Consider the following 18,932-nt stretch of genomic DNA (forward strand, 5'->3'; position numbering starts at 1 on the left):
TGGTTGAACTAATTCAAGATGCAATTTTCTTTTTAAATGGCTGATCTGAAAAATTCCTCTTGGAAGCCATCACTTGCCCTTAATTTTCCAGGGTGTTCAGTAACTCCAAACATCTGTGAAAGGAATGAAAAAAAGGCCCTCACTTTTCCTAGGAGCTAACGGTAGGTCTTTAGGAATCTCCCTCCACAGAAGGGACAATGCAGGGTTGTCTGGGAGCACATATAAATTCGAGAATTTTAAGTAACTTAAAAATGCTTAAGAATCACTTTGAGACTGATAAAGGAGACGTGTTTTGGGGTTAACATAGCTCAGCCACTGCAGGGCCGCGTCTGGGAAAACAGTGGGTGCTGGGACTCATGGGTGCAGCCAGGGTAGGAATGTGGACCAAGTCCCAAACTTTCCAAAAGGAACAGAAGTAAGGAGATACCAGCAAGGAACATTCTTAGTCATTGATGATAAAAGGAAGGTGCAAGGCAGACTGAGAAGCCAAAAGGACCTCAAAAGATTTCAGTGTCCGTGAAGCTCAGCCAAAGGGCTAGGACTTGGGACTGACTGAGAACCTACAGCCCGTGCGGGGCCTGCCTGGGATTTCACCTCCTTCTGCCGAAACTTAGCTCTGCGTACAATGTTTCTCTGGACTTTAGGCCTCAGGTAAGAAGCAGACAAGCAAGTGACACTATGGCCAAAGGGCCAAGGCAATAGAAGACAGAGTTCACAGCAGAGTCCCAGAGATCTGTTGATTCTGCCTGGCCTGGGTGAGTTCTGGGGCCTCGGGGCAGGGAAGGCTGATCCTCTCTTTCCTCCTAGCCTCCATGGTGGTGTGGGACGCAGGCCAAATGCTGCTCGCAGCCTTCTCGTCCCCACCAAGCGAGACGAGACTGGCCTGAGGATTCAGCAAACACTGAGGAATGCAGGGCCACGGGACATGGAGAGTGATTCCTGATGACACACCCTTGCCCCTGGGTCCCGCTAGGCCTAATGGGGCTTCGGGCTGTGTGAGCCAGCGAATTCCTTATTTTGCTTAAGTCATTTCCAGTTGGCTTTTCCGTCACTTGAAATCCAAAGGTTCCTAATAAAAAGCAAGTGATGGCTTTTATCGAAGGGACCCTTCCTCTCTACCTTTTATTTTGGGGGAGTGACAGCATGAAGGTCCGACCTTTATAGCCATAATGCTGTGGTCCTAACTAGGCTCGAAGCCAGAGAAGGTGCCAGGCGTCCCCTGTGGTACCTCCAGGACAGAGTGGCAGATCGGGAGTTTGAACCTTCCCTGGTTCCATGGCCGACATGCCCCGTGTCTGAGGCCGGTTCTTCCATGTACCTTCTCTGCCTCAGATTTTTCTCAACTGGAATCTCTGGTCTGTGCCTGAATGCTGTTATGTCTGAGAAACTTAATGATGAACTTGGCCCCGTCCTGCTGCTTTGCTGACGGTTGAGAAAGCTCTCACACACATACCCAGGAGTAAGGTTTGACACTTCAGGTGTGGCGATGAGCTATTATGCAAATATATTCCAGAAGGATGACACTTTTGAGGAACTCCAGTGCGGCGAATTTCTCAAATAGCACTGGTTTGAGCTTATTATTCATTATGCTGTGGTGCATAATTTTACTCAGCGTCCTGTTACATTTTGCTGAGCAGTTAAAGAATTTGAAAAGTGCAGAGTAGTGAAGTTGACCATGTGCCTGCCGGAAGGAGTCCAACATGCCCACCTGCTTCCTGGCTGTCTGGGGCTGCTGACTCTACACTTCAAGGTCACGCAAGAACGAGGCTTTGTGACTGAGTCAGGCTGATGGACTGTTTCAGGGGGCGTAAGTCAATAGCAGCATGAGGGCAGGACCCTTTTCACTGCAGCAAGTGAGGGTGGGTGGAGGTGGGGGGGATCCTTCCCCAGCTTTTAGGGAAGTGTTGGAGATCAGGCTGATTTCTTCCAAACAAGGGAAGGCAGGAAATAGCTCTTAAATCCATATTAAATCTGCAAACTCTTTTATTGCATTGGATCGCATACACAGTAGTGCAGATTTATTGTGTAGATCCAAGGCCTCTGTATAATGCAGGTTCACCCCCCAAGAACCCGAGAACCCTGAGCACTTTAGAAGGTCTTTCCTGTGACCGGCCAATGCTCCGAATGGATATTGTTGGCCGTGTCCAGTGTGTTCTCATTCTCCCTGTGACTGATGGAGTTGGCTGCGGGCCGGCCACTTGGGGTCCTGGGGAATGTGTGCATTTGAGGCTCTAGGTGAAAACTCATTTCTTAGCATTCCAGTGATCAGGTGGGGCTCCTTTAATCTTGTTACCTGAGCATATTTCCATGACTGACTTTAATCCTACTTTACTGAGAGCCAAGAGACCTGGCCCAGGCTTCACATATGGTTGCTGCTTCTTGGTACACAGTGGTACCAATTGATTAATGAAATTAGTACATAACGTGGACATGGAAGCCATACTCTTTTTTTTTCTTGTCCCTTTGGGAACAGGCTGCCATAATCACCATTCATATATAGGGCTTATAATACTTTCTTGTGTCTGGATTGCTGTGTTTGTTTCTCTCCATAAACAGTTAAGTAGATTGATTCTCCCCTTCAAGATTTTTTAGATGAAAAATGACCAATGATGGAAAAATAATTACATACATGAGAATTAGAAAGAAAATCTATTATCTGATTAAAAGGGTAATTTAATGTATTACATTCCTTTTCCATTTGTGATGTCTTCTATGTTACATTAAAGAAAGGATTTGTTTTTGAGGTTATAGAGTTGGAGCTTATTTTCCTAGTGTCAGTGAAGGCTTTGGAGAGAGGTATACTTTGAAGTTTGGGGAAGAGGAAGAAGAGAAAGTTCTTAGTGGGTTTTTTTTTTAAATTTTTTTATTGTTATGTTAATCACCATATATTACATAATTTGTTTTGGTGTAGTGTTCCATGATTCATTGTTTGTTCATAACACCCAGTGCTCCATGCAGAATGTGGAAATGAAGTTTTTAAAAAGCAGTTTTTAAGAGCAGTCCAGAATGATAGAACACTAGCTTTCTATGTAAAGTTATCATGGATAAAGAACAGCCATCAGGGAGGAGGTTTTCTTAGCATTGTCAAAGAAGGCGTTTTGGCACTATTTGGAAAAGATTTGTGCACACTTATGTTTACGGTGTTATTTACAATAGCCAAGATATGGAAGCAACCCAAGTGTCCTTTGATAGATGAATGGATAAAGAAAATATATATAGATAGATACATAGATATAAATATAGGTATATATTTATATATTCTCTTTATATATATCTAGATATGTATAAATGGGATATTACGCCGCCATAAAAAAGAATGAGATCTTGCCACTTGCAACCACATGGATGGACCTTGAGGGTATTATGCTAAGGGAAATAAGTCAGACAGAAAAAGAGAAATATCATATGATTTCACTTATATGTGGACTCTAAACAACAAAACAAATGAGCAAATAAGAAAACAAATAGTCTCATAAATACAGAAAACAAACGGGTGGTTTCCAGGCAAGAGGTGGATGGGGGGAATGGGTGAAATAGGTGAAGAGGGTTGAGGGGTATGAACTTTAAGTGATAAAATGAATAAGTTGCAGGGATGTAAAGTACAGCATAGGGAATATAGTCAGTAAGTCAATAATATTGTAATAATGCTATATAGTGACTACACTTAATCGTGGTGAGCGTTATGTGATGTATAGCATTGTCGAATCACTGTGTCGTCCACCTGAAACCAAGACAATATTCTGTGTCAACTATACTTCGGTAATAAATTTAAAAAAATAATTTGTTTAGGGAAAGGCTGGGGCGAATGCAGGACAACTGGGAGCAATGAATGAACTGGTTATGTGTTGCCTATTGTCTTTGAGCTCCTGGAGCCAGGATTTGACACAAACTATTTTGGTATTTGAAAAACATTTTCAGGATAAACTTTACTATTCCTTTTTCCCCATTACAGAAAAATCTATACCCAAATGTACTGTTGCAGGGATATCAAAAGCATTTTCTTTTTTTTTTTTTAAGATTTTATTTATTTATTTGAGAGAGAGAGAATGAGAGATAGAGAGCACGAGAGGAAAGAGGGTCAGAGGGAGAAGCAGGCTTCCCGCCGAGCAGGGAGCCCGATGCGGGACTCGATCCCGGGACTCCAGGATCATGACCTGAGCCGAAGGCAGTCGCTTAACCAACTGAGCCACCCAGGCGCCCCAAAAGCATTTTCTATTTACTCATCGTCTCTCATTGTTCCCTGGGGTGACTGGCCTGTTACAAGGTTAAAGGGATTCTTTGTTTAGTTTTGCGTAAGTTGGCGGTCATCAACGCAGCTCTGTATTTTAATTTCCTACCCAAAGTCCAGCGTGATTAGTTGCCATCTTACGCACCGAGAAAACTGAGGATCAGGAGAATTAAGCTATTCTCTCCTTTACACCCCTCCCATAGTTTAATAAGTCATTAGCCAAGTTAGAAACAGAACTCAGGTTTTATTGACTTAAACTTGCAGTTTTAGTGGTAGGGTTTTAAGATGGAATGTGAGCAGAGTACAGTATCATGCTCTGGAAGCAAAGAAAATGGCAAAGGAAAAACAAAGTCTATGTCAGCAGGAAACGCACTGGTGGGCTTTTATTAAGTGCCACATCCCTTGGTGACAAAACAGCACTGTGTGTTAATGGCTTCATGTTCAGAGAGTGTGTCTTCTCAAGTTGCTACCTCTCCTGAGACAAGCAGCTATGCAAATGGGAGGACCTGAGTTAATTCACCAGGGCTGCGTGTGCCAGTACACAAATGGGAATCGCTCGTTGCCAAGGATGACCGTGTCTTTTTTGCTGGGTGGGGGGCTCATCTTAATCCAAATTCTGTGCATTCCACTGGTCACTAATGAATTAAAAAACAAAACAAAACAAAACTACATGAGTCTTCATTCCCAGAAGAAATTTCACCCACGACTCTAAATGACATTAGGCCTCTTGGAAGGATATAGCACCCAGAAGTCAAAACCTTAAATTAAGCATGTTAAACTTGCGGAAAAACCAACACCTTTTTGATAATTTAATCTTTATGAAGCTGTTATAATCCTTTGCATCTCTATTTATTCAAGTCCCCCTTTGGGTGACTCTTTGCCCAACCGCATGCAACGTGAATGTTTTTATTACTATTTTTATTAGTTGCATTTGCAGAAAGAGAAGAAACACTTTTCACCCCCTAAATATTTATGACCTTCCAGTGAATGAATAGTTGGACTTCATATCCTGTATTTGAAATGCTGGATAATCTTGGATTCTTCTGGCTGAAATGGGAGAAGCAATCTTAATTGGAAATGTAAGTGAGTTTGGATCAGAAATGAAAATTGCACATGAATGCATTATTATTATAGTAACTAAATTCAGGCCTGCTGTTAGCTATGGAGATTTTTTTATTTAAACTTTTTTTTAGCTCTTTATAGATTCATGTACAGTTGAGAGAAATAATACAGAGGGATCCCCCATATATCCTTTACCCAGTTTACAGGTGCTAACAGCTTGCAAAACTATCACAGTCAGGATACTGACGTCGAAACAGTCAAGATCCAGAGCTTTTCTACCACCACAAAGATCTCTCCTGTTGTCCCTCCCGTAAGCTCATGCTTGTCCTTCTTGCTGCTACCCCCTTCTTAATTCCTGTCAACTACTAATCCATTCTCCAACTCTGTAATTTTGTCATTTCAAGAATGTTATATGACTGGAATCATGCAGTATTTAATCTTGTGGGATTAGCTGTTTTTTTTTTAATTAATTTATTTATTTGAGAGAGAAGTATGAGAGAAAAGAGGGAGAGATAGAGAGAGAGAGTGGGGAGGGGCAGAAGGAGAGAAAGAAAGAATCTCAAGCAGACTCCCCTCTGAGCTTGGAGCCCGACGTGGGGCTCAATCTCAAGACCCTGAGATCCTGACCTGAGCCGAAATCAAGAGCTAGCTGCTTAACTGACTGAGCCACCCAGGTGCCCCGGATTAGCTGTTTCACTCACCATAATTCAGTGGACATTCATTCATTTAGGTCATTGTACGTGTCAATAGTTTGCCCCTTTTTAAAGCTGAGTGTATGGATCTACCACAGTGTCTTTAACAACTCACCCATTGAAGGACATCTGGTGTTTTCAGCTTGGGGCTATTATGAATATAGCTTCTATGGACATTTCAAGTGAACATAAGTCTTCACTTCTCTGGGATAATTGCCTAGGAATGCAATTGTCATATGGTAGTGTTTTAAGAAACTGCCAAATTTTTTTCAGAGGAGCTGTATACCATTTTACATTCCCCACCCCCGCCCTCAGCAATGTATGGGAGGTCCCATTTCTCCAGGTCTTTGGCAGGTGTTTTTACTATTGTTTCTTTTAGCCATTCTGATAGGTGTACAGTAATCTCTCATAGTGGTTTTAATGTACATTTCCTTAGTGACTTATGGTGTTGAACATCTTCTGCTGAGCATATTTGCCGTTGGTATAATCTCTTCAGGGAACTGTTTGCTCAAGTCTTATGCTTGTTTTCTAATGGGATTTTTTTTTTTTTTTACTGTTGAGTTTTGAGAGTTTTTATGAATTCTAGATACTACTACTTTGTGGGATATGTGGCTTGAAAATATTTTCTCCCTGTACCATAGCTTTTTATCCTCTTAACAGAGTATTTTGCAGGGGAAAGTTTTTAAAAAGACGTTCTCGTCAAGTGCACATGGACTCTTCTCCAGGATAGACCATATGCTAGACCATAAAACAAACCTCAGTAAATGTAAAAGGATTGAAATTGTACAGCGTATGTTCTCCAACCACAATGGAATGAAATTATATATCAACAGCAGGAGGAAACCTGGAAAATCCCCAAATATGTGTCAAAGAAAACAGTCTCAAATAACCAATGGGTCAAAGAGGAAGTGACAAGAGAAAATAAAATATTTTGTGATGGAAGAAAATGGAAACATAATATCAATTTATGGAATGTAGCAAAAGCAGTATTCAGAGGGAAATTCATACTTGTCAATATTTACATTGAAAAATAAGAAAAATCTGGGGCACCTGGGTGGCTCAGTTGTTAAGTGTCTGCCTTTGGCTCGGGTCATGATCCCGGGGTCCTGGGTTCGAGCCCCGCATTGGGCTCCCTGCTCCGCGGGAAACCTCCTTCTCCCTCTCCCACTCCCCCTGCTTGTGTTCCTGCTCTCGCTATCACTCTCTGTCAAATAAATAAATAAAATCTTAAAAAAAAAATAAGAAAAATCTCAAATCAATCACCGAATCTTCCACCTTAAGTGACTAGAAAAAGAAAAGCAAAGTAAATCCAAAGCAAGCAGACAGCAGGAAATGATAAGAATCAGAGTGGGAACAAATGAAATAGAGAATAGATAAACAATAGGGAGAATAGATGACACAAAAAAATGGTTCTTTGAAAATACCAACAAAATTGACAAATCTTTACCTAGAATGACCAGGAAAAAATGAGAGAAGACAAATTACTATAATCACAATAAAAGTGAGGACATTACTACCAATCTTACATAAATAAAAGGATTATAAGAGCATTCTATAAATCACTGTATACCAACAGATTAGCCTAGATGAGCTGGAAGTGGAGAAACGTGAGCACCAAAAACTAGAAACATCGTTGAAAGAAATTAAAGAAGACAAATAAATCAAAAGACATCTCATGTTCATCAGTTTAAAGACTTAAGAAGGTGGTATTCCTCAGACTGGTCTACAGATTCAATTAATTCCTGTCAAAATTACAACTGCCTTTTTTGTTTAAAAAAACAAGTGATCCTCAAATTCCTATGAAATTTCAAGGGACCCTGAATAGCCAGAACAATTTTTAGAAACAAAAGTTGGAGGACTCACACTTCCCAATCTCAAAACTTACTGTAAAGTTACAGTGTTACTACAAAACAATGTGTCACAGGTAAAAGGGAGGACATATAGATTAATAGAGTAGAATCAAGAGTCCAGGAATAAATTTATACATCTGTGGTCAACTGACTTTCCACAAAGTGCCAAGACCATTCAGTGGGGGAAAGGACAGTCTTTTCAATAAATGATGCTGGGACAACTGGATATCCACTTGCAAAAGAATGCAGTTGAACCCTTACATCACACCATATACAAAAATTAAATCAAAATGACTCAGACTTGAATGTAAAAAGCTAAAACTGTAAAACTCTTGGATTTGCAATGAATTCTTAAACACCAAAGTCACAAGCAATGAAAGAAAAATTAGACCATTGAAATTAAAAGCTTTTTACATTGAAGAACACTATCAAGCAAAGACAATTCCACTCTGAGGTATATGCCCAAGAAAATTCCAAAGAAGGTTTTCAAACAAAAACTTGTGCATGGAATTCATGTTCCTAGAATCATTGTTCAAACTAGCCAAAAAGTGAAAACAACCCAAATGTCATTATCTGATGAACTGACAAACAAAATGTCATATGTCGTACAGTGGAATATAATTTAGCCATAAAAAGAATGGAATACTGATATATGCTACAACATAGATGAACTTCGAAAACATTATATAAAACTAAAGAAACCAGACACAAAATGTTGCATATATGAAATGTTTGGAATAGGCAAATCCATAGAAACAAAAAACAGATTGGTGGTTGTCAAGGGCTTGGGAAAGGGATGAACAGCGAGTGACTGCTTAATGAGTATAAGGTTTTTTTGGGGGGTGATAAAAATATTCCAGAATTAGATAGTGGTGACAGTCACACAACTTCATGAATGTATTAAAAGCAAATACATTGTTGCTTTGAAATGTCAAATTATGAATTTTATGTTAAGCAAATTTTACCTCAATATTTTTTAAAAAAGTAACTAGGGCATATTTGTGTGGGTCTCTTTCTGGGTTCTCTGTTCTGTTTCATTGATCTATGTGTATCCCTCCACCAATCCTATACAGTCTTCATCACTGAAGTTACATAATAAGCCTTGAAATTGAGTAAACTCACACTTTCTTTTTTTTTTCAAAATTGTTTTAGCTAATATTTTTCTGCCCTTCCATATAAAATTTAGAATAAGTTCTATTTATAAATGTATATTTTTGCATCTAAATTCTTGGAGAATTTTCTGTAGTTTTCCCCTCCCTGCCTCACTTTTTTTTCTTCCTTCCTTCCTTCCTTCATCCCTCCCTTCCTCCCTCCCTCCCTCTCTTCCTTCCTTCCTTCCTTCCTTCCTTCCTTCCTTCCTTCCTTCCTTCCTTCCTTCCTTCCTTCCTTCCTTCCTTTTCTTTCTTTCTTGTACTGTCCTTACTTTTGTTACCCTCATAAAATGAATTGGGAAGTATCCTCTCCTTTTCTATTTTTTGGAAAAGATTGTGTTTGATTGGTGTTCTTCCTTAAATATCTACCAAAAAATATTGTGGGAATTTTGACAGGAATCGTGCTAAACCTTTATATCAGTTTGGAAAGCACCGGCATCTTTACTATATTGAGTCTTCCAATCCATGAATATGGTACATCTCTTCATTTGGTTAGAGCTCCTTTTATTACTTTCATCAGCATCTTTGTATTCTTCAGCATACAAGCCCTGATATATGTTTTGTTAGATTTAATAAAACCTAAGTATTTTCTCTTTTTTTGAGTGATTTAAATGTATTTTTAAAAATTTTGGGATCCATTGTTAGTACATAGAAATACATTTCATTTTTGTACACTTATCTTGTACCCTGAAACCTAACTGAGCTCACTTACTAGGTGTAGGTTTTTGTTTCATTTTGTGCTGTTTTTGTAGATTCTTTGGAATTTCCATGTCAATAATCATGTCATCAGCAAATATGTACTGTTTTGTTTTATTTCTTTCTTTACAAACTGTGTGCCTTTTATTTGCTTCTCTTGTCTCAGTGCACTGGCTAGGACTTCCAGCACCGTGTTGAATAAGAGTTATTAAAGTGGACATATTTGCATTGTTCCCAGTCATATAGGGAAAGCATTCAGTCTTTCACCATTAAGTATGATGTTAGCTGTAGCTCTTTAGTAGATGGTCTTTATCAAGTGAAGAAGTTCCTTTCTATTCCTATTTTTCTGAAAGGTTTTTTTTTTTTAATCATGAATGGGTCAAGTATTTTTTCTGCACTAATTGACATGATCATGTGATTTTTTTTTTCTTCTTTAGCCTGTGAGTATGATGGGTTACATTGACTGATTTTCGTATACTAAACCAGACTTACATTCCTGGAATTGGTCTGTAGATTTATTGTTTTTTCATTCTGTCTTTGTCATGCTTTGGTATCAGGGTAATACTAGTTTCATAAAATAAATTGAGAATTGTCTCTTCCTCTTGCAGTTTCAGGAGGCGAATGTGTATAACAGGTGTTTGTTCTCTTTTAAACATGTGTTAGAGTTCTCCAGTAAAGCCATGAGTGCTTGAGTATTTGTTCTTGAGGAGTTTTTAGATTAACAGTTAAATTTCCTTAATAGGTAGAGGGCTATTTCAATTTTCTATTTCCTAATGGGTGAGTTGCAGCAACTAGTGTTTTTTGAGGAATTGGTCCATTTCATCTACATTATAAAATTTACACATACAAAGTTGTTTGTAATGTTTCCCATTATCCCTTTGATATCTACAGGGTTGGCAATATACCATATTGGTAGCTTGTGTTCTCTCTCTCTCTCAATCTTTTTTTGGGGGGTGTGGTCAGGCTTGGTAGAGATTTGTCAACTTGACATTTTCAAAGAACTATCTTTGTTCTTTGTTTTTCTCAATATTTTTTGTTTTCAATTTCACTGATTTTTGTTTCTTATTTTTTCCTTATGGTTTCTTTGGGTTTATTTTGCTCTTCTTTTTCTAGATTCTTGAGGTGGAAAATTAGATTATTAATTTGAGATTTTCCCTCTTCTGTGATGTATGTACTTAGTGAATTTTCACTACTGTTTTAGCTGTGTCCCACCAAGTTTGATATGTTCTGTTTTCATTTTCTTTCAGTTGAATTCATTTTCATTTCCACTGAAACTTTATCATTGACACATGGGTCATTTAGAATTGTGTTGTTTGGGGTGCCTGGATGACACAGTCATTTGAGCATCCGACTCTTGGTTTCAGCTCAGGTCATGATCTCAGGGTTGTGGGAGTGAGCCTTACATCAGGCTCCATGTTCAGCACGGAGTTTGCTTGGATTGTCCTTCCCTCTCCCTCTGCTCTTCCACCCCACAGTTGTGCATGTCCTCTCTCTCTCTCTCTCTAAAATAAACAAATCAATCTTAAAAAAAAAAAAAAGAATTGTGTTGTTTAGTTTGCAACTGTTTAAATATTTTCTTGTTATCTTTCAGTTATTTATGTCTAGTTTGAGTCCATTATGGTTGGAAAATACACTTGGTATTATTTCAGTTTTTAAAAATTTGCTGAGATAGTTTTATGTTCCAGGTTATGTTCTATCTTGGTATATGCTTGACTGTGATGTGTCTTGGTGTGAACTTCCTTGAGTTTAATCTCCAATTTCTCCTGTTCTCATGGGACTCTGATGACTAGAATGTTAAATCTTTTGTCATAATCCCACAGGTCTCTGAGACTGTTCATGCTTTTTCAGTCTGTTTTCTCTCAGTTGTTCAGATTACATATCTATTGTTCTATCTTCCAGGTCACTGATTCTTTTCTCTGTCTCTGCCATTTTGCAACTGAGTCCTTCCATTGAGTTTTTTATTTTGCACATATATTTTGTATTATTTTGTATTTACTTCTATTGTATAGTTTTACTTAGAAAATTTCTATTTGGTTCTTCTTGTATCTTCTATTTCCTTGCTGACTTTCTTTTATTTTTGGTTGAGATTCTATTTTTTCTTTTGTTTCAAAAGTATTCTTAATTGCTCATTGAAGAATTTTATGAACACCAATTCTAAATCTTTGTCAAATAATTCTCTCATTTCTGTTATCTCAGAATTGGCATCTACCAATTGCTTTTTTTCACTCTGAGATCTTCCTGTTTCTCATTATGACAAGTAATTTTCTATTGAAATCTGGACATTCTGGGTATGATGTTGAGACTCCAGATATTATTTAAACCTTTTGTCTCAACTGGCTTTCTCTGACACCACTCTGTCAGGAAAAAGGGAGAACTGCTTTGTTACTTCCAGATGGAGTTAGAAGTCAAAACCCAGGCCCATCAAAGGTGGCTGCATTGATAAAGAGCCCCACTTTTTTTTTTTTAAGATTTATTTATTTGAGAGAGAAAGAGAGAGCGTGTGTGCGCATGCGCACCAGTGGGAGGGGCAGGAGGAGAAAGAATCCCAAGCAGCCCCACAGGGCTCCATCTCATGACCCTGAGATCATGACCATGGCCAAAACCAAGAGTTGGATGCTTAACTGACTGTGCCACCTAGGCACCCCAAAGACCCCCCACCTTTAATTTGGGATCCCAAACAGCTACTCCCTAAGGTACTGGGAATCAGAACTAGACCAGTCCTCCCAGGAAGGTTGGTGGTTACCTGAATGTCTGTCCTCAGGCAGAGCCCACTATGCCAGGTGTATAACCCTGTGTCCTCAGGAAATTTCTCTCATGCCAAGTCATCTGAAGCACGTGGTAACCCAGCAGCCAGAAGAGCAGCTCTGGCTTTGAGAGAACTAGTATAATTGTCAGTGGCAGCAAAAATCAAAGATGTGAAACGAGCCTGAAGGAACCTTGTGTATATATCCAATTTAAAAGATGACAGTGTCCTTCTGTTCCAGCTCTGGCTACGTTCTTTTGTCTAGACTTTTCTAAGGCTGTCCTGTCCCATGAATAGAACTACAGTCCATCCATAACTCCATTCTGGCTTTGCTATATGAACAGACACCCCTCACACTTCTCATTCCAGCCAGTCACACTTCCCCATCGAAGAAATAGGAATAATTCTCCCATAAATAGTCTGTGTGTGCTGACAAATGGGAATTTGAAGCAGTATAATTAATTGCTGTTAAATCATTTAAGTGCCTCTGGTGAAACCTTATAAGAGAGAAGGTGCTTGTCTTAGGGAGACACATCAGGAGGTGAGAAAGCAAAATTTGAAGGGAGGAAAGGAGCTTGGTTATCTGCATTCCATATTAACATAAGAAAAGATGCTTTGGAGTAAGTCAACCTATCTGGAAAGGCCTATGACTAGGCTGTTGGCCTGTGGCCCTCAGGACGATGTTGCCTAACAATGAACAGGGACTTGCCAGGCAGGTGCTAGGAACAGTTATGTGCAGAGAGATGCACACCTAACATGTACCAGCATTCTGTACCCCCCTTGAGACTGAGGCGTGAGATACAAGCCCCTGTTTTCTCTTTGAGCAGAATTGATGTTTATGCAATTGGACAGTTAAGGCAGAAATCCAATTACTGAGCTAATTAGCACCTTTGAATGGTAAGCACCAAATGTACAGCAGGAAAGCACTGGAGAAAAGCTCAAATTACCCTGTATGGCTGACAGTTCACCTTCTTAGAGAGTCTGGTGGAGAACCAGAGGCCCTGGGGTGCACAGGCAGCTTAGCTTAGTTATTGCCGATCGAATTTAGCACTCTGCGTCCTATAGCCTTTTGAAAAGATAGCTTTCCAGTTAACATAGTTTTAGAAGGTGTTTTCATTCCCCAAGGAGTTTGGTAAATGACTTTCCTTTGGCTCAGCCCCACTTTAAAAATTGTTTATTCTGCTGCTGAAAATTCCATTTGTCCTAGGTCTTCAGGTTAAATTAAAATTCCATTTAGGGACTTATTATGCCAACATGGGATTTCAGCCTTCATTAGAAAGAATTTTGTTGTTTGCTGTATTTTTCCCCACCCTGGGCTCTTTTACTTTCAAAGCTGATCCAGGGTATTTGGAAGGAAAACTGAAGCAGTAATAGAACAGAGTGGTGGGGTTAATAGCCTTTTTGAGATGCAACCGAATATTTCTTCTCTCCAACCCATCTGCAGAACCTGTCCCACAAAGCTCAAACAGGATCTCACCTACATGGTTCTCAAATATCTGAGACAGATGAGAAAAAGAAAATACTTTTTTTCTTAGCTCCATCTAAGTATTTTTTTCATCTCTCTGATTCCCAAGAGACAAGTTCACAACAGAATTCTGCATTCTGAGGTTTCTTTTTAAGTACCATTACTACTAACAAGTGCTTGTCATTTATTAAATCACATTCAGGATGTCAACGATCATGTTTTTTTTTTTTTTTAGATTTTTTTTTTTTTTTATTTGAGAGAGAGAGAGAACGAGAGATAGAAAGCACGAGAGGGAAGAGGGTCAGAGGGAGAAGCAGACTCCCCGCTGAGCAGGAAGCCCGATGTGGGACTCGATCCCGGGACTCCAGGATCATGACCTGAGCCGAAGGCAGTCGCTTAACCAACTGAGCCACCCAGGCGCCCTCAACGATCATGTTTAAGTCTAAGTTAGTGGTGGCTAGTCTCCTTTCTTCTTAGCAGGTGTCATGAGAGAAAAATTAACGTTAGAAACAGCATTATTTTGGACTCTTCATTTATTCATCCCAGTTGTGAGCAAAGGTGTGTCTTCAGGCTACTTAGGTCTGGTGTAAGAGGGGGATATAACCAAATAATCACACAAAGAAATATATGACATGGTAGAGTCAACCTACTGGGTTCAAATCCTGGCTCCACACTTATGTATGGCCTTGGGCACTGTAGTTAATTTCACTGCGTCTCAAGTTCCTTCTCGGAGGAAATGGGTGTAATAATAATACCTATCTATGAATAATATCTATGTAATAATAATACTATCTATGAAGTTGTAAGGATATAATGAGTTAACTCACATGAAGTATTTATGAAGAGAAGTGTTACGGAAATATTAGCTGTCATCATTGTTAGTAATATTAGCTATGACAGGTTCCCCACAGGAGAGGTATGACGTGTGAAGGAGCATATGACATGAGTCTCACCTAGAGCAGGTGTCAGGAAGTCTTCCCTGAGAGCGATACTGGTGCCAGACTTGAAGCACTAGAGGAGTCCGTCAGGAAGGCAGGCGGGGTAGTAAGGACTCCAGGTAGAGGACGCAAGAGTCACAGAGGATGGCAGGGAAGGCAGGGTGACAGGAATAGGAGGTCAGGGCACGCTGAAGATGTGGAAAAAGGGTCTAGCATGGACCAGAGAAAGCAAAGTCGGGAGCCAGGCATGCTAAAAATCAGTTTCTTCACAAATGTGAGTAGGACCCCCATTATTGTTCAAACTTGTATGTAAGCCTGTATTCAATGATATATTTCTAGTGAAAGCCCTTTCTTAATGTCTTCGGTTTAACCATATGAAATTACCATCTTTGTACATCATGAACAGTTAAATATCCAAGGTCATGTGGTTGAAGTCAATCTCATATTTCATCCTTCAAAGGATGATGAGACCACCGCTTGAAGATCTGAAATAAACAGCCAAAGCAGGTCAGGCACAGTGTCTCTGAGCAGAGCTGACTGTTGCACTTATAAAGGCCTTCTGGGACATGTGAAGTTCAAGGACGGCTGAGGTATTAGAGGCAGAAGTGGGGTGATACCATTGGCACAGAAGGTTGCCTGGGGACAGTCTCCTTTCTTACCTGGGCGACAGTCTGATCGGTCGCCCCTTCAGAAGTCTGGAGTGAGTCTGTCCCTCACTGGCTGGCTTACAGGAGCAAGGGGCCACATGGGTCGGCTGGCTTACTGAGGCTCTGAATGGAGGTGAGTTGTCATAACTGGAGAGATTTAAAACTGATTCTGATGGCCATTTGTTGCCATGGCTACAGACAACCTCTCTCTTTTTTAAGTTTGTAAGAGCCGATTTCATTCTTGTGCTTCAACGGAAGAGAGGCCCTATAAGAATGCGCCCAGTGCTTGAAAGCAAGTGTCTCCCAATCCTGAGTTGTCATCATCTCTCCCCTCCCCATGTTTCTTGTACTTTTCCCTCTCTTTGTTATTGTGAGACCCCTCTTCCTTCCTGCAGCATGTCACGTAGGAGCAATCACCCTGATTGGTGAGTTCCATGTCCCCTGCATTCCCCACCACACGGCCAATTCTGTAAACCAGCTCTCTGTCCTTTGTAATGATCTAGTTGTGACCTTTTACCCTTTTGTGGTCCCTTCTAGCACACGGCGCGTGGATAATTCCAACACGAGACTGGTGGTCCAAATTGAAAAGGATCCAGGTAAGAAGATACCTTCCTTCTCTCTTTTTAAACTCCTGATTTCCTTATATAGATGGATTCCTTCAATCCAAGCAGGGGAAATGAGTACTCACTCTTTTTCGTCACTGTGAAGATGATGTATGTCTCGGTAATAAATATGCTGACTGGAAAAATAAAACTCTACAAATAGACTGACCAAACATCCTGATTTGGTTTGGAAATGCTTTTTTCCATTACTTAGAATTGATGTGGTACCTGTTCAGTATAGAATGACTCTGTCAATGAAGACATTTTAGTTTGTGTGACAAAAGGCAAATACAGACTCTAAACCTTGCTTTTGTTCTTGTAGCAAAAAAATTCTTAGGAAAATCGTCAGTGTTGTGATGTCCTCAAACGCAAATGATTCCCAGATCTAAGATCCAGAAGTCTTGAGAAACTTCGTTCAACATTAAGCTATGGAAGGAGTTACCTTCTAGGAAATTATTACTTTTTGCTTTCTGTATTCCGTTTCATTTTTAACCATTCTACCTCTTTTTTCCTCATATCAGAAGGCAAATTTTAACTCTTTTCTATTTTTATCCACCTCACTCTCTCCCCTGTGCCAAAAGTTTTGTCTAGGAAGAGTGGTATCATGTCATTATCTATATTTGAATTGCATATACCTGATTAATTTGAACTCATAATTTGATGTGGGAAAATTCCTGGAGAGAGAGGTTTATTTTTTGTTGACCTAAAGTTCAACTCGTCAGTACAACTTGGCGGGGGCGATGCACAACTATGGGGCCCTGTGACATTGCAGGGCCATTGACATTAGGCATATGGACAGTTTCACAAGTGCATCTTCCCTCCAGTTATTCATAATTGTTGTCTCATTTTAATCCAATTATGCGGATCTGTGGTCAAGGTGTTCTTTCTACAAAGACTCCACTTTGGTGCCTGAAACCATTTTTGTTTTATTTAAATATCAAACAGTTTGAACAATTAAGCAAAAATTAATTCTCTCATTCAGGCCTTTCCTTTAAAAGTGGCGGAAACTCAAAGTAATCTCTAATTAAGGTCTCGGGATGCATGCTGATTCATCATTGAAAATGAATTGAATGGCAGGTCAGGCAGGCTTCATCTGCACTGAAGACTCAGCATACTGATACTTCATTAGACTACATGACATGACTCAGCCCACAGAACGGTTTATTTCTCTCTGTTAATCATAATTAGGTTATAAGTGCCCTAATTTCAATTTGGTCTTCAACTGTCATGAATGCCCAGCAAGGATATTTATAATTTGATGTGTTATCTTAGAGATTTCTTACAGGTGGATCTGTGTACTCTTCCTTATGTAGGAAGGGGCCAGCCTTCACCTTCCTGCACCCCCAATCATGCTCCCTTCCCCCAGGGTCCAGGACAGGGGGAACTCTGTTCAGATCTGCCGTCCTTCTCTAGACCTTCCCTGATGCTGCCTCCACTCCAGCAGACAATCTAGAAGGGAGACTTGAATTTAGCTTTAGGCATTTCCTCTTTGGGGCGACTCTGCTTCTCTGACTTTCCAGAGCCAGAAGTTTACTCCCAAGCATGAGAGGCTCCTAAAATAAGAGTACTGAATGTAAACATTTCTCCCAGACCCTCCTGGCACTTCCTCCACCCACAAGACCACGGAGCAGGAGAACATCCAAGTTTATCCAGTCTTCTCTTTAAAATCTTTCTGTCCTTCATCATGAGAGATCTGATAGAGGGAGTGGAAGGGAGATTAAAGGAAATACACCATGAGCCCCCAATCCCACCCCCCCCAACCTTCCATCTCCTCTTCTGTACCCTTCCTTCACTCCTCTCTCGGAGTCATCATCCACCTAATTCGAATGACTACAATTAAACAAGCAAACATGTAACTGCTGGTAATGCTGAGTCTTGACAAAGATGAAGAACAGCTAGAACTCTCAATCACTGCAGCTGGAGGGGCTACAAACGTGGTACAGCCACTTTGGAGACCAGCAGCCCCACTCCTAGGTATTTACTCAAGAGAAAACAAAACTACATTCACATAAACTTCGGCTCATGAATATTTTTGGTGGCTTTCCTCCTAATCACTACAACTGGAAACAACCCAAATGTCCTCCAACGGATGAATGGATAAACAGGCTCTAGGACACGCATACCACAGAATACTACTCAGCACTAAAATGGAACACACTGCTGGGTACAGCAATATGGGTGAATCTCAAATGCATCTTTCTAACTGGCAGTTACATGACTATGCATTTATTAAGATTCATAAGATTACACACTAAAAAAAGATAAATTTTACTCTACATAAATTATCCCTCCATAAATCTGAATTATATATATAATTTAAAAACAGTAAATGACATCTGTATGATGTATCTATGTGTATATAATATGCAGACACATGTGTTTGTATATAATATATAATACTAGCAGTAATCATTTATATTGTAGCATATATATATATGAATTGATGCTGTTTATTGTCTCTATTCCTCAATGACTTTGATTTCAAAAAGCTCCAGGAGTTACTTGACAGGTGTGTTCTTAAAAACAAAATTCTCTTAAAGAGGCTATAGGACCTATGGTGTTATCTATGATTCAACAGATATTTAGTTAGTCCCTTTTGCACGTTAGGACTTCTGCCAGTGTTGGGACACAGAAATGAGCAAATTCAGACATAGATCTGTCTTCCGTCATGTCTTCTTCACTTTACTTTCTCCACTGCATTGGAAAAAATCAAATGTGAATCAAATAACTATATATACACAAAAACCGAAAGTCAGATTCCAACTGTGACAAGTGCTTCAGAGCTGAGGATCATGGTGCTGAGAGCCAGTAATAGGGGATTTGGCCCAGCAAAGTGGTCAGTGGAGGCTTCCCTGAAG

The 18,932-nt window shown here is 39.9% G+C and overlaps 1 protein-coding gene across 1 annotated transcript in view; it reads left to right on the forward strand.

Moving 5' to 3' along the window:
* PCNX2 (pecanex 2) overlaps positions 1-18,932 on the forward strand; it is a 313,479-nt gene that overhangs the window by 239,883 nt on the left and 54,664 nt on the right. Inside the window, exon 24 of the mRNA XM_073879043.1 lies at positions 16,010-16,068. Coding sequence (XP_073735144.1) covers positions 16,010-16,068 — 59 coding nt within the window. The remainder of the gene's footprint in view (positions 1-16,009; positions 16,069-18,932) is intronic.

This window comes from Callorhinus ursinus, unplaced genomic scaffold (assembly GCF_003265705.2).
Source record: "Callorhinus ursinus isolate GAN/ISIS: 27379988/994484 unplaced genomic scaffold, GSC_fseal_2.0 scaffold32, whole genome shotgun sequence".
Classification (NCBI taxonomy): domain Eukaryota; kingdom Metazoa; phylum Chordata; class Mammalia; order Carnivora; family Otariidae; genus Callorhinus; species Callorhinus ursinus.